This window comes from Hemitrygon akajei, chromosome 26, assembly GCF_048418815.1.
Source record: "Hemitrygon akajei chromosome 26, sHemAka1.3, whole genome shotgun sequence".
Classification (NCBI taxonomy): domain Eukaryota; kingdom Metazoa; phylum Chordata; class Chondrichthyes; order Myliobatiformes; family Dasyatidae; genus Hemitrygon; species Hemitrygon akajei.
The window spans coordinates 41,583,918-41,597,590 of record NC_133149.1 but is presented as its reverse complement, the minus strand read 5'-3'; the positions used below and the strand labels follow the sequence as shown (position 1 = coordinate 41,597,590).

The window sequence follows — 13,673 nt, the reverse complement described above, 5'->3', positions numbered from 1 at the left end:
GGCAGAGGACAGTTTAATAGGGGGGAAAATTCCAGAAATCTGGACATTGGCATGTACCATCAGCAAAGTTCAGCAATTACAATTGGGCAGAATTAAAGGAGTGCGGGTAACCCAGAAGCTTCTGCAACTGAAGGAGTTACAGGATTAGGAGTGAGGTCATGTAAAGAATATGTTCCACAATCACAGCAGAGACCTTTTCAAATAACATTTTTATTATAGTTTTTCTACTTAAGTGCAAGTTCTACGGAAAGATTTCAAAGCATGAGCTGAAAAGCAATTTAACTGCGGCATGGTAGCGTAATGGCTAGTGTAACACTTTACAGCACCAGCACGCAAGGTTCAATTTGTATGACCTCCCTGTGACTACACAGGTTTCCTCTGGGTGCTCCTGTTTCCTCCCACAGCCCAAAAATGTACAGATTAATAAGGGTTAGTAAGTTGTGGCATGCTATGCTGGCAAGACTTGGAGGCCCGCAGCATATATTTGGACTGTGTTGGTCGTTGACGCAAGCAACACATTTCACTGCATGTTTCAATGTACTTGTAACAAATAAAGTGAATCAAATACTTAAGTTACACCTTCTTTGTACATCTGTGAACATCTGCAACGCTGACAGGCAAGGCCTGTGGTTCAAGCCCCGAGATGGGTTGTTCAGTAACTGTATCCACCTGCTCAAATGAGTAAAACAGACTCAAGGACCTGAATGCTCTAACCCTATGACCCTGATCACTTCATCCTCCTGCTGCAGCTTGTGTGGAGCTAATATTGGCCTTGACTTCCACCAAAATCTTTTGAAACTTATACAAACACAGGAAATGACAATTGCACACGAGGAAATAAAATACAAATTGTATTTATTGCACAACAAATACAAAATTTAGAGTTGCATGAGAACAAATATGCCCAGTATTTCATGTAACTAATGCTATTTCTCCACTCTCTCTGACCAGGTGTAACAGATAGAGGATCAATGCTTGTGAATTGCTTTGGGACTCAAGGACCACATAATTCAAAGGATGAAGAATTGAAAATCGCATTTGCCCCTTATCAGATGGAGGGACTATTTGACAGTGACAGGTGAAGTGCTGTGAATGGATTCCATTACTGCTGCAAACCTATTACACAGGTCGTGGGGCGAGTTTGGCCGGATCTTTGGCGGCTCTCGTAGGATTCGAACTTCTACAGAACAATCCAGAAGCCTCGGGAGGAATTCAGTGAGTTTCTCCTGCAGATGGGCTACAAAGTAAAAGCATAGAAATTAACCAAGATTATCGTTTCAACATTTGAGAGTATTGACTCCACACAGATGGAATATATTTCCAGAATATCAGAAAAAACTGTCAAATAAATTATTTCAGGAATTCCTCACCAAGTATTATGAATATCTAGTTAACTTGACTTTGGAGGAGCTGGTTGATGGATCAATTGGATTGAACATCAAACTTTCTACTCATCTTGCATTGGTGCCGTAGAATCTCATAGATCTATCGAAGCAGCTTGATTTGCATTTTATCCATGGTACAGTGATTATGCTAATAGTAATTACTATGCTAGCTATAATTACTATGCTAACCATTACTTAAAATTATACAAAAGGAGTGAAATGTGCTCAATCCCTGCATGGATAATTGCAAGATACGTACAAATGCATGTCTACAGCCAGAAGGTGGTGAATCTGTGGAATTCATTGCCACAGACAGCTGTGGAGGCCCAGTCATTGGATATATTTAAAGCAGAGGTTGATAGGTTCTACGTTAGGGAGAGCTTCGAAGATTATGGGGAGAAGGAAGAAGAATGGGATTGAAAGGGGGGAAAAGATTGGCCATTATGGAATGGTGGAACAGACTCAAAGGGCTGAACAGCCCAATTCTGCTCCCTTGTCTTATGGATGCTGATTCTCGAGCAGCCATTTGAAAACATCAGTTTAGGAAGATCCTTAATTTCACCTATTTGCAGAGGTAGTTTTTTTTTAATTGGTTATCTTCACCTTCAAATGGTAGCACCACACAGCTCTATATCCATTACATATCCTGAGAAAGTCTCTTTTGCTAATGACACTCCTACTTCCTCTTATGCCGGGGTAGTGATGGAAACACACACAATAGTGATTTTGTTTATTTCACTTCTTCTATGTCTTCCTTTTATTTTAAACTTGTTTCTGGTACTGTTAGAGCCAGTGATCTACAGTTTGAAGATTAATTGAGTGATCTGGCATTTTGCTGTCTCTGAGAAGATTCCAGAAGGTGAGTGACTTCAAGGTGAAGAAGCTTGGAGACAGGACGCAATTTCTCCCGACTACAGCGTCAAGGGGAATGCAGAAGGCAAGTGTTCAGTGCCGACTAACAGCCTCTCGGAGAAGATGTGTGCGTGTGACGGACTCTTACTCGCTGCTCCCAAGGGAAGGCCTCTGCGTTCAAGTGCTCTCTCAGGCACAATGCTGTTGGAGGATGTTACCGAAGTTCTGTGATTTATGGATTGGACTGTAGTTCAGATTGGACTCTTACAGTTTTATATTTTTATATTGTGCTTTCGCCTGTTCTTCCTGGTTGCAGTTTGTGCAATTAGCTGGGGGGTTTTTTGCGTGGGGAGGGGGGTTTGATGTTCTTGTTGCTGCTTGTGCGATTGCATGGGGTGGGGGAGAGTCAATGGTTTTGTTTCATGGCTGTCTGGAGAAGATGAATCTCAGAGTTGTATACTGCATACATACTTTGATAATAAATGTAACTTGAAGCTTGTGTTTAAGAGGCTTTTGGATGAACACATGAATATGCAAGCAATGGAGGAATATGGGTCATGAGCAGGAAAATGGATTGAGTTTACTCTGGCATCGTGTCCACTGCAGACATTGTGGGCAGAAGGGGCTGTATTGTTCTGCATTCTATGCTAATAAGAAGGAACTGCACTGAATCCAAAGCATTCTTCTACCAAATGAACTGCAGACACATTGATCAAATCAAGAGGGCAACCAAACAAAGGGAAGAGGTAATTCAACAGTATTTTCAAAAAGATGACACAGAGAAGGAAAGTCAAATAACTTCTTTCAAGGAGCAGATACTAAGACTTACAATCCATGTCTTCACCAAGGTAGGAGCACCAATGGTTTCTCATCATCTCCACTGCAGCCAGGTCTTCTTTAGAGAGCTCATTCGTGACAATCAGGTGCATGCAGGGAATGACCAGATCATTCATTATACTCAATCCTTCTGCCACATCGCTCTCACTGCCACTTTCAAACAGGTTTGCTGCATATGCGTTCAGCTCCTGCAATGAGAAGCGAAGTACAGGTTAGTATATTATTATTGAAAGGGATTTAAATACTGTACTGTAAAATATTGAGTCCTGATGAAGGGTATCAGCCTTAAACATGGACTGGTTATTCCCCTCCATAGATGCTGCATGACTTGCTGAATTCCTCCAGCATTTTGTGTGTTGCTCAAGATTTCCTGCATCTGCAAAAGCTTGTGTTTATAAATACTGTAAGAATTGTTCTACTCTGTTGATACCTGTAGCTTAATCCAAGCAATTCTTTTCCTGCTTGTATAGCTATCAACACTGAAATATTATCAGGACCAAGGACCAATTTTAATCACCATATACATTTACATGTATTAGGAATTTGCTGTAGTGTGTTGATGCGACATGCCATAAAAACATTCAACAATTATAAATAATAAACACTTTATAATTCCACATTCTATGCCAATGAGAAGGAACCCCACGGAACCCAAAGCATTCTTCTACCAAAAGAACTACAGACACAATGATGGGAGGATTTCAACTAGATGTGAAGGGGAGTGGGAACCGAAGTGAAGAGACAGACGATAGGGCGGTTAGCACACAAGTACAAACAGCTTGTCGGGAGTTTGTGTGGAAGGATCAGCAGATGTTACAGCAAAGATGCACTCAGCCTGATGGTTTGAGATGTGTCTATTTTAATGCAAGGAGCATCATAAACATGGCGGATGAACTTAGAGCGTGGATCAATACAATATGACGCTGTGGCCATTACCGAGACTTGGATGTCACAGGGGCAGGAATGGCTGCTGAACGTGCCAGGCTTTAGATGTTTCTTTAGATGGAGGGAGGTGGGGTGTGGCACTGCTAATCAGGGATAGTGTCACGGCGCAGAAAGGGAGGAAGTCATGGAGGAATCATCTACTGAGGCAGTCTGTGTGGAAATCAGAAACAGGAAGGGGGCAATAACTCTATTTATTTATTTACTTACTTACTTACTTACTTACTTACTTACTTACAGGCTACCCAGTAGTAACAGGGACAGCGAGGAGCATATAGGGAGGCAAATTCTGGAACGGTGCAATAATAATAGGGTTGTTGTGATGGGCGATTTTAACTTTCCTAATACTGAGTGGCATCTCCTTAGTGCAAGGAGTTTAGATGGGGTGGAGTTTGTTAGATGTGTCCAGGAAGGTTTCTTGACGCAATATGTAGATAAGCCTACAAGAGGAGAGGCTGTACTTGACTTGGTATTGGGAAATGAACCTGGTCAGGTGTCAGATCTCTCGGTTGGAGAGCATTTTGGAGATAGTGATCACAATTCTATCTCCTTTGCCATAGTATTGGAGAGGGATTGGAACAGACAAGTTAGGAAAGCGTTTAATTGGAGTAAGGGGAAATATAATGCTATTAGGCAGGAACTTGGGAGCAGATGTTCTCAGGGAAATGCATGGCAGAAATGTGGCAAATGTTCAGGGAACATTTGCATGGTGTTCTGCATAGGTATGTTCCGTTGAAGCAGGGGAAGGATGGTAGGGTAAAAGAACTATCTTGTGTGGAAAATCTAGTTAAGAAGAAATGAAAAGCTTACAAAAGGTTCAAGAAACTAGGTACTGATAGAGCACTAGAAAATTACAGGGTTGCTAGGAAGGAGTTTAAGAATGAAATTAGGAGAGCTAGAAGGGGCCATGAGAAGGCCTTGGCAAGGAGGATTAAGGAAAACGCCAAGGCATTCTACAAGTATGTGAAGAGCAAGAGGATGAGCCGTGTGAGAATAGGACCAATCCGGTGCGATAGTGGAAACATGTGCGTGGAGTCAGACGTGGTAGCGGAGGTACTTAATGAATATCTTGCTTCAGTATTCACCTGGGAAAAGGACCTTGGCAATTGTGGGGATGACTTACAGGGGACTGAAATGCTTGAGCATATAGACATTAAGAAAGAGGAGCTGGAGCTTTTGAAAAGCATTAAGTTCGATAAGTCAACAGGACTGGACGAGATATACCCCACGCTACTGTGGAAGGTGAGGGAGGAGATTGCCAAGCCTCTGGTGATGATCTTTGCATCATCAATGGGGACGGGAGAGGTTACGGAAGATTGTAGGGTTGCAAGTGCTGTTCCCTTGTTCAAGAAAGGTAGTAGAGATAACCCAGGAGATTATAGACCAGTGAGACTGACTTCAGTGGTGGGCAAGTTGTTGGAGAAGATCCTGAGGGGCAGGATTTATGAGCATTTGGAGAGACATAATCTGATTAGGGTTAGTCAGCATTGCTTTTTCAAGGGCAGGTCGTGCCTTATGAACCTGATTGAATTATTTGAGGATGTGACTAAACACATTGATGAAGGTAGAGCAGTGGATGTAGTGTATATGGATTTTAGTAAGGCATTTGATAAGGCTTCCCCATGCAATGCTCCTTCAGAAAGTAAGGTGGCATGGGATCCAAGGACACCTTGCTTTGTGGATCCAGAATTGGCTTTCCCACAGAAGGCAAAGTGTGGTTGTAGATGGTTCGTATTCTGCATGGAGGACAGTGACCAATGGTGTTCTGTGGAGATTTGCTCTGGGACCTCTCCTCTTTGTGATTTTTATAAATGACCTGGATGAAGAAATAGAAGGGTGGGTTAGTAAGTCTGCTGATGACACAAAAGTTGTGGGTGTTGTGGATAGTCTGGAGGGTTGTCCGAGTTTACAGTAGGACATCGATAGGATGCAGAACTGGGCTGAGAAATGGCTGATGGAGTTCAACCCAGACAAGTGTGAAGTGGTTCATTCTGGTAGGTCAAATTTGAAGACAGAATATAATATTAATGGTAAGACTCTTGGCAGTGTGCAGGATCTGAGGGATCTTGGGGTCCATGTCCATAGGACACTCAAAACTGGTGTACAGGTTGACAGTGTTGTTAAGAAGGTGCATGGTGTGTTGGCCTTCATCAACCATGGGACTGAGTTCAAGAGCTGTGAGGTAATGTTACAGCTATACAAGACTTTAGTCAGACCCCACTTGGAGTACTGTGCTCAGTTCTGGTCACCTCGTTACAGGAACGATGTGGATACTATAGAGAGAGTGCAGAGAAGACTTACAAGGACGTTGCCTGGATTGGGGAGCATGCCTTATGAGAATAGGTTGAGCGAACTTGGCCTTTTCTCCTTGGAGCAACTGAGAATGAGAGGTGACTTGATAGGGGTGTATAAGATGATGAGGCATTGATCACGTGGATAGCCAGAGGCTTTTTCCCAGGACTGAAATGGCTAACACGATGCGGCATAGTCTTAAGGTGCTTGGAAGTAGGTACAGAGGAGATGTCAGAGGTAAGTTTCTCCACACAGAGAGTAGTGGGTGCGTGGAATGCATTGCTGACGACAGTGGTGGAGGTGGATACAATAGGGTCTTTTAAGAGACTCTCAGATAGATATATGGAGCTTAGAAAGGTAGAGGGCTATGCGGTAGGGTAATTCTAGGCAGTTTCTAGAGTAGGTTACATGGTCGGCACAACATTGTGAGCTGAAGGGCCTCTAACGTGCTGTAGGTTTTCTATGTTCTATATAAATAAGCACAATCTGCTTTCTTGCAAAAGCAAATCCTGGATAGACTTGAGATACAAATGGAGCACAAAACACCATTCAGAAAGCTGATCAACAGCACAGTATAACAATATGGCAGCAGGAAAAATGTCGAAGTTGCAAGAGTCTAAAATGAAATAAGATTAGATATGATAGAGGGCTGAGAGCAAAGGAGAAAAATCATTAACTCTCTTGGATAAGTAATTTCAAAGGTTTGTAAAGAAGTCTTAAGTATTAACCTACTTATTTCTAATATTGTGTAATAATGTTATTTTAAATAAAATATTTTATTATTTTATAATAAAATATTAAATCCTATATGTTCAACAACTGACCAAAAGGCACTTTCTCCTGTAGAATGCAATCAATGCCTCATCAACTCCCCGATTTTTCCCATTCTTCAACAGCTTCAGGTTGCTGTGGTATGCATGGACCAAGTAAGTGAGGGATTCACGGCATCTGCAAGGTACAAATATTTGGATTCAAGCACTATTTTGAACAAGTAATCCTATCATAGACAGTACAAGATCAGTCTATTTTCCCTATACCTCTTCCCTGTTGAGTAGCACTTTAAGGCTTTTAAATCTAGGAATAAGGTTCCACCAATGACTTCAAACAACTAGCCCACTTACAAATTCCTTTCAGTAAAACCTTCAGTAGGGCAGAAGAAGAACTTGGTTTAAAATTTCTTCCACATCTGCCTCCAGAATGATGTCCTGAAATAGGTTTCATGACCCAGGCTAGTTTGGAGAGATTTCCCCATGGGGACTCACTATGATAAACTCAACTTCTGTGAACTTTCAAAGGCTGTGGACAATGCATTTTCAAAAATAAGTTCCTGAGTCAGAGTTTTAGCCTGGCTTCCAAGCATTCAATACATACTTTCCATTTTGGTAGCACTCGAGTCCAGTCAGGAAGTAGACAGAAACTTTCCGAAACAGGCTGTAGTCCTCGTGCCATTCCTGGAAACAAGGGCAGCACGTCACTGAATTAGTATTGAAATGCGGTGCATTTCAAAGATAAATTGCACCCATTAAGGCTGCCATTTCAGATACAATTGGCATTCATACATTGTATGGAGATGTTAAAGGCAGGAGCATTTGACATTTATAATGGGCTTCCTGAAGCCAAAACAGAAATAGGAGAGAAAAAACAAAGTGAATTTATAGCAAAGGTTAAAAACAATATACTTAGTTGTCAATAGCTATTTTACCCCACCACATTACAGGGCTTAAAAATCTAGTTAACAAAAGTCATACATTAGACAAGAATAATCGTACCTTATATTCCTGCATGTCCATATCAGAGGGTCCAATAAGCTTGAGCTTTGTCTGTGCCACTTTCATTATACTTATGGACCTACAAATTGAATAAAAAGGGATTTTCTTTAATATTTTGCAATGGGGTTGATGAATATGTACATATATTTGTTCCATAACATCCATTATTGCCCATCCCCAGTTGCTCTTGAGAAAGTAATTGAGTGGCTTGCAATGTCAGTCCTGGGAAAAGAGCCAAACACACTAGTATAGGATTGGAGTCACATTGGGGCTCGTGCCAGATGGAGCTGAAGTTTTCTGCTAGAACTATCAGATCAACCACATCTTTACTGAATGTCAGAGCAAGTCCACAGGCTGTATGATCTACACCTATTTATGTTTTTACATAAGAACCATGACAGTTTGCATTTAACACAGATGTCACTTATTAAGAGTGTAGAGTAACTTTCAAAAGGTAAAAGCTTAGAGAACATTAATGGTTGTGGGAAAGATGTAGAGGAATGAGATTAACTGGATAGCTTTTCGAAGAGGAACAAAAGGCTGACTTGTCCAATTTTGTTATGCATGGAACAGCCCCTTTTGGCCCAACTCATCCACGCCAATAGCATTGCCCACTGAGCTAGTCCCATCTGCCAGTGTTTGCTCTTAGCCTCTATCAACCTCTCCTATCCATCTACTTATCTGGATGGCTTTTAAATGTTGCTAAGGTGCCTGCCTAAACCACTATTTCTGGCAGCTCATTCCAAATAGAAACCTTTCTTTGCATTAAGCAGCTGCCCCTAGTGTCCCTTTTAAATCATGCCCTCTTGTTTTCAGCAACCCCTCCATGGGAAAAAGACTGTGTGCTTTCACCCTTTGTCTCTTATGATCTAGTAGATCTCTACTGGATCAACCCTTAATCAATATTCCAGGGAATAAAGTCCCAGTCCATGTTCCATGAATCTAAACATTAACATTTCTGGTCAGTTTTTACACAAATCCCAATGGGCAACATCAGTTTATGCTACAACGATGCCCCCAAATTAAAGTAGTAAAGTAATTGGATAAAGCAACATTACACTGGAATTGTGATATATCTAAATGGAATCAGAATTGGGTTTAATATCACCGGCATATATCATGAAATTTGTTGTTTTGCGGCAGCAGCACGATGCAATACATAGTAATAAAAACGATAAATTACAATAACAAGTACAGTATATATAAAAAAGAATTAAATTAAATAAGTAGTGCAAAAGTGAGGGATAAAAAATACAAAGGTAGCATTCGTGGGTTCATTGTCCATTCAGAAATCCGATGGCGGAAGGGAAAAGCTGCTCCTGAAACACTGAGTGTGTCTTCAGGCTCCTGTGTCTCCTTCTTGATGGTAGCAATGAGAAGAGGGCATGACCTGGGTGATGGGGATCCTTAATGATGGATGCCACTTGAGACATTGCCTTTTGAAGGTGCCCTCGATGCTGGGGAGGCTCGTGCCCATGATGAAGCTGGCAAAGTTTACAACTTTCTGCAGCTTTTTCCGATCCAGTGCAGTGGCCCCTCCATACCGGACAGTGATGATTATATTGAAGTTTTTGTACCATAATTGGAATGGAGGATGAAGCTTCATTCTAGAATTGGGAAGTCCCAGCTCTAAATGAACACTGTACAAAGTGATGCAAACTACTTTGTATTTGAATAAACATTGAAGAATTGATTGCACTGTTTGAAAATTCAAAAGAAAGTGTCAAAATAAATCATTCACCCTGCAAAGCTGCTCCTTTTTCAGCACCATTGAATGTGGACAATTAGTTGGTATAAAAACAGGAAACGTTAGAAACACTCAGCAGGTCAGGCAGCATTTGTGGGAATGAGGAACAGTTAACAATTCAGGTCTGGAACTCTTATTCAGAAAGATCAGCACCTTTCATCATAACTCAGGTTTTTGTCTGCAAACTGCTCCAGGAGCGTCCGCTCAATCACCCGCTTGGAAGCCTTGTTCTGGAAAAAGTAAACCAGGACATGCTGCAGTCGAGGATCATTCTGGGGTGTCGGTTTGTCCTTGGCCAAATCAAACAACCGTGAGTACTCTTCGTGGAATGCCTAGGTAGATAAGGGAAAGAGAGGAAAGAAACATATAACTGAATACCAAACAAGAGAACAGAAGCTGGAAGCAAAATAGGGGTGAATGGTGGATAAATTCATGAAATTACTCAGCATCCGCCTGAGGTATCTTGCCTATTTGAAGATGATGGGTAGAGATCAGAACTGGCATTTAGCACACAAAAAAGGACATTTACCAAAGTAATTGAGGCTAACAAGGGAAAATAGTACTCTTGCACCTAGCACTAACTAAGGGAAAAGTGGCTAAGCAGCTCTGCAGAATGACAGGATGGAAATCATACAAAGGTTGGACAAGCTCTCCTTAGACTAGTGGAAAGACCAAAATTCACAAAGCTACCTGGGCAGACATCCAGTCTGAGCTCACAGGTTAGTGACACTAAAGGCAGAATAGGTGTTACTGACAACATGCAGCTCCATTGATTAGTGACTGAATATGAAATTCAAGTCTAAGGAAGAAAAAACACCTCACAGACACACACATAAACACAACTGGGCCTCACCCTGCCGCTACCTTATTTGGAGAGTTGCTTTAAAGCTTCACCCGAATTCATTATAAAATCATAAGACCTTAAGACAGAGGAGCACAATTAGGCCATTTGGCCCATCAAGCCTGCTCCACCATTCCGTCATGGCTGATTTATTAGGCCTCTCAAAACATTTCTGCTTACTCCCCGTAACCTTTGACATCCTGACTAATCAAGAACCTATCAACCTTCATTTTAAATATACCCAATGACTTGAACTCCACAGATGTTTGTGGCAATGAATTCCACACATTTCATGGATTCACTATGATCTGGCTAAAGAAATTCCTCCTCATCTCCATTCTAAATGGACATCCCTCTATTCTGAGGCTGTGCTCTCTGGTCCTAGACTTACCCACCATAGGAAATATCCTCTCCCCATCCATTCTATCTACACCCTTCAATATTCAATAGGTTTTAATGAGATTCCCCTTTATTCTTCTCAACTCCAGTGAGTACAGGCTCGTAGCCCTCAAATGCTCCTCAAACATTAACCCTTTTATTCCCAGAACTGTTTACATGAACCTCCACTGGGCCAATTCCAATACCAGCACATCCTTTCCAAGATAATATGCCCAAACCTACTCACACACCAAGTACGGTCTGACCAATGCCTTATAAAGCCTCACTATTACATCCCTGTTTTTATATTGTATTCCTCTCGAAATTAATGCTAGCATTGCTTTTGCCTTCCTCACCACTGACTCAACCTGCAAGTTAACCTTTAGGGATTCCTGCACAAGCACTCCCAAGTCCCTTTGCATCTGTAATTTTTGAATTTTCTACCCGTCCACCATTCCTTCTACCAAAGTGCATGACCATACACTTCCCTACACTATATTCCATCTGCCACTTCTTTGCCCATTCTCCCAATCTGTCCAAGTCCTTCTACAGACACATTGCTTCCTCAATACTACCTAGCATTGTATCAACTGCAAACTTGGCCACAAAGCCATCAATTCCATCATCCAAATCATTGACATATAATGTGAAAAGAACCAGTCCCAACACAGACCCCTGTGGAATACCACTAGTCACCAGCAGCCAAACAGAAAAGGCTCCCTTTCTTCCCACTCTTTGCCTCCTGCTAATCAGCCAATGCTCTATCCATGCTAGTATCTTTTCTGTAATACCAAGGACTCTGAACTTGTTAAGCAGCATCATGTGTAGCTTTCTGAAAATCCATGCAAACGACATCCACCAACTCTCCTTTGTCTACCTTGCCTGTTATTTCCTGAAAGAATTCCAACAGATTTGTCAGGCAAAATTTCTCTTTAAGGAAACCATGCTGATTTTGGCCTGTTTTATCATGTGCCTCCAAGTACACGAAACCTCATCCTTAATAATGGACACCAACATCTTCGCAACCACTGAAGTCAGGCTAATTTGTCTATTATTTCCTTTTTATCTGCCTCCCGCCCTTCTTGAAGAGTGGAGTGACATTTTCAATTTTCCAAACCTCTGGAACCATTCCAGAATCTAGTGATTCTTGAAGGATCATTACTAATGCCTCCACGATCTCTTCAGCCACCTCTTTCAGAGCCCTGTGGTGTAGTCCAGGTGACTTGCGTACCGTCAGCTTCTCAAGCACCTTCCCCCTAGCAATAGCAACTACATTCACTTGAACCCCGACACTCTCAAATTTCTGGCGTATTGCTAGTGTCTTCCGCAATGAAGACTGATGTAAGATATTTATTAAACTCATCCACCATTTCTTTGTTCCCATTACTATTTCTCCAGAGTCATTTTTCAGCAGCTCAATATCCACACTTGCCTCTTTTTAACTGATTATATATCTGAAAAAACATTTTGTATCCTCTTTGATATTATTGGCCATCTTACCTTCATGTTTCATTCCCCCCCCCACCCCTTATAGCTTTTTAGTTGCCTTCTGTTGGTTTTTAAAAGCTTCCCAATACTCTAACTTCCTGCTATTTTTTGCTATATTATATGCCCTTTCTTTTGTTATGTCATCTTTGTCCCTTGTCAGCCATGGTTGCCTCATCCTCCCTTTAGAGTACTACTTCATCTTTGGGTTGCATCTTTCCTGCACCTTCCAAATTGCTCTCAGAAACTCCAGTCATTGCAGTTCTGCCATCATCCCTGCTAGTGTCCCCTTCCAATCAACTTTGGCCAGCTCCTCTCTCATGCCTCTTAATTGTAATACATCTGATTTAAGTTTCTCCTTTTCAAATTGCAGGGTGAATTCTATCATATCATGATCACTGTCTCCTAAGGGTTCCTTGACCTTAAGCTTCCTAAACAAATCTGGGTCATTACATAACACGCGGGCTCTGTCGTGGGCAAAGTACTGGAGAGTTTAACATCGGTAGCTGAGCGAAGGGCGCTGAGTAGGCTACGGTCAATTATGGAAAACTCTGAACATCCTCTACATAGCACCATCCAGAGACAGAGAAGCAGTTTCAGCGACAGGTTACTATCGATGCAATGCTCCTCAGACAGGATGAAGAGGTCAATACTCCCCAATGCCATTAGGCTTTACAATTCAACCGCCAGGACTTAAGAACTTTTTAAAAGCTATTATTAATGCTTTTTGAGATAGTGATTTAGATGCATATCTTATTTTTTACTGAGTTAAGTATTGTATGTAATTAGTTTTGCTACAACAAGTGTATGGGACATTGGAAAAAAAAAGTTGAATTTCCCCATGGGGATGAATAAAGTATCTATCTATCTATCTAGTGGGCTCAATCACTGGCTGCTCTAAAAAGCCATCTTAAAGGCATTCTACAAATTCCTTCTCTTGGGATTCAACACCAAACTGATTTTCCAAATTTACCTGCATATTGAAATCCCCCATGACTAGTGCAACATTGCCCTTTTTACATGCCTTTTCTATCTCCCATTGTAATTTGTACCCCGCAACCCAGCTATTGTTTGGAGGCCTGTATGTAACTCCCATCAGGGAGTTTTTACCCTTCCAGTTTATTAAGTCTACCTACAAGAATTCT

General features: G+C 41.5%; 1 protein-coding gene across 11 annotated transcripts in view; it reads right to left on the bottom strand.

The window, feature by feature from the left end:
• Positions 1 to 838: 838 nt before the first annotated feature.
• usp28 (ubiquitin specific peptidase 28) overlaps positions 839 to 13,673 on the bottom strand; it is a 105,173-nt gene continuing 92,338 nt past the window's right edge. For all 11 annotated transcript variants that reach the window (XM_073030019.1, XM_073030024.1, XM_073030026.1 and 8 more), the window contains 6 exons: positions 9,978 to 10,156; positions 8,078 to 8,156; positions 7,680 to 7,759; positions 7,133 to 7,256; positions 3,067 to 3,262; positions 839 to 1,237 (listed from right to left, as the gene is read on the bottom strand). In XM_073030019.1, the coding sequence (XP_072886120.1) occupies positions 1,062 to 1,237; positions 3,067 to 3,262; positions 7,133 to 7,256; positions 7,680 to 7,759; positions 8,078 to 8,156; positions 9,978 to 10,156 (834 nt within the window). In that variant the 3' untranslated portion in view covers positions 839 to 1,061. The remainder of the gene's footprint in view (positions 1,238 to 3,066; positions 3,263 to 7,132; positions 7,257 to 7,679; positions 7,760 to 8,077; positions 8,157 to 9,977; positions 10,157 to 13,673) is intronic.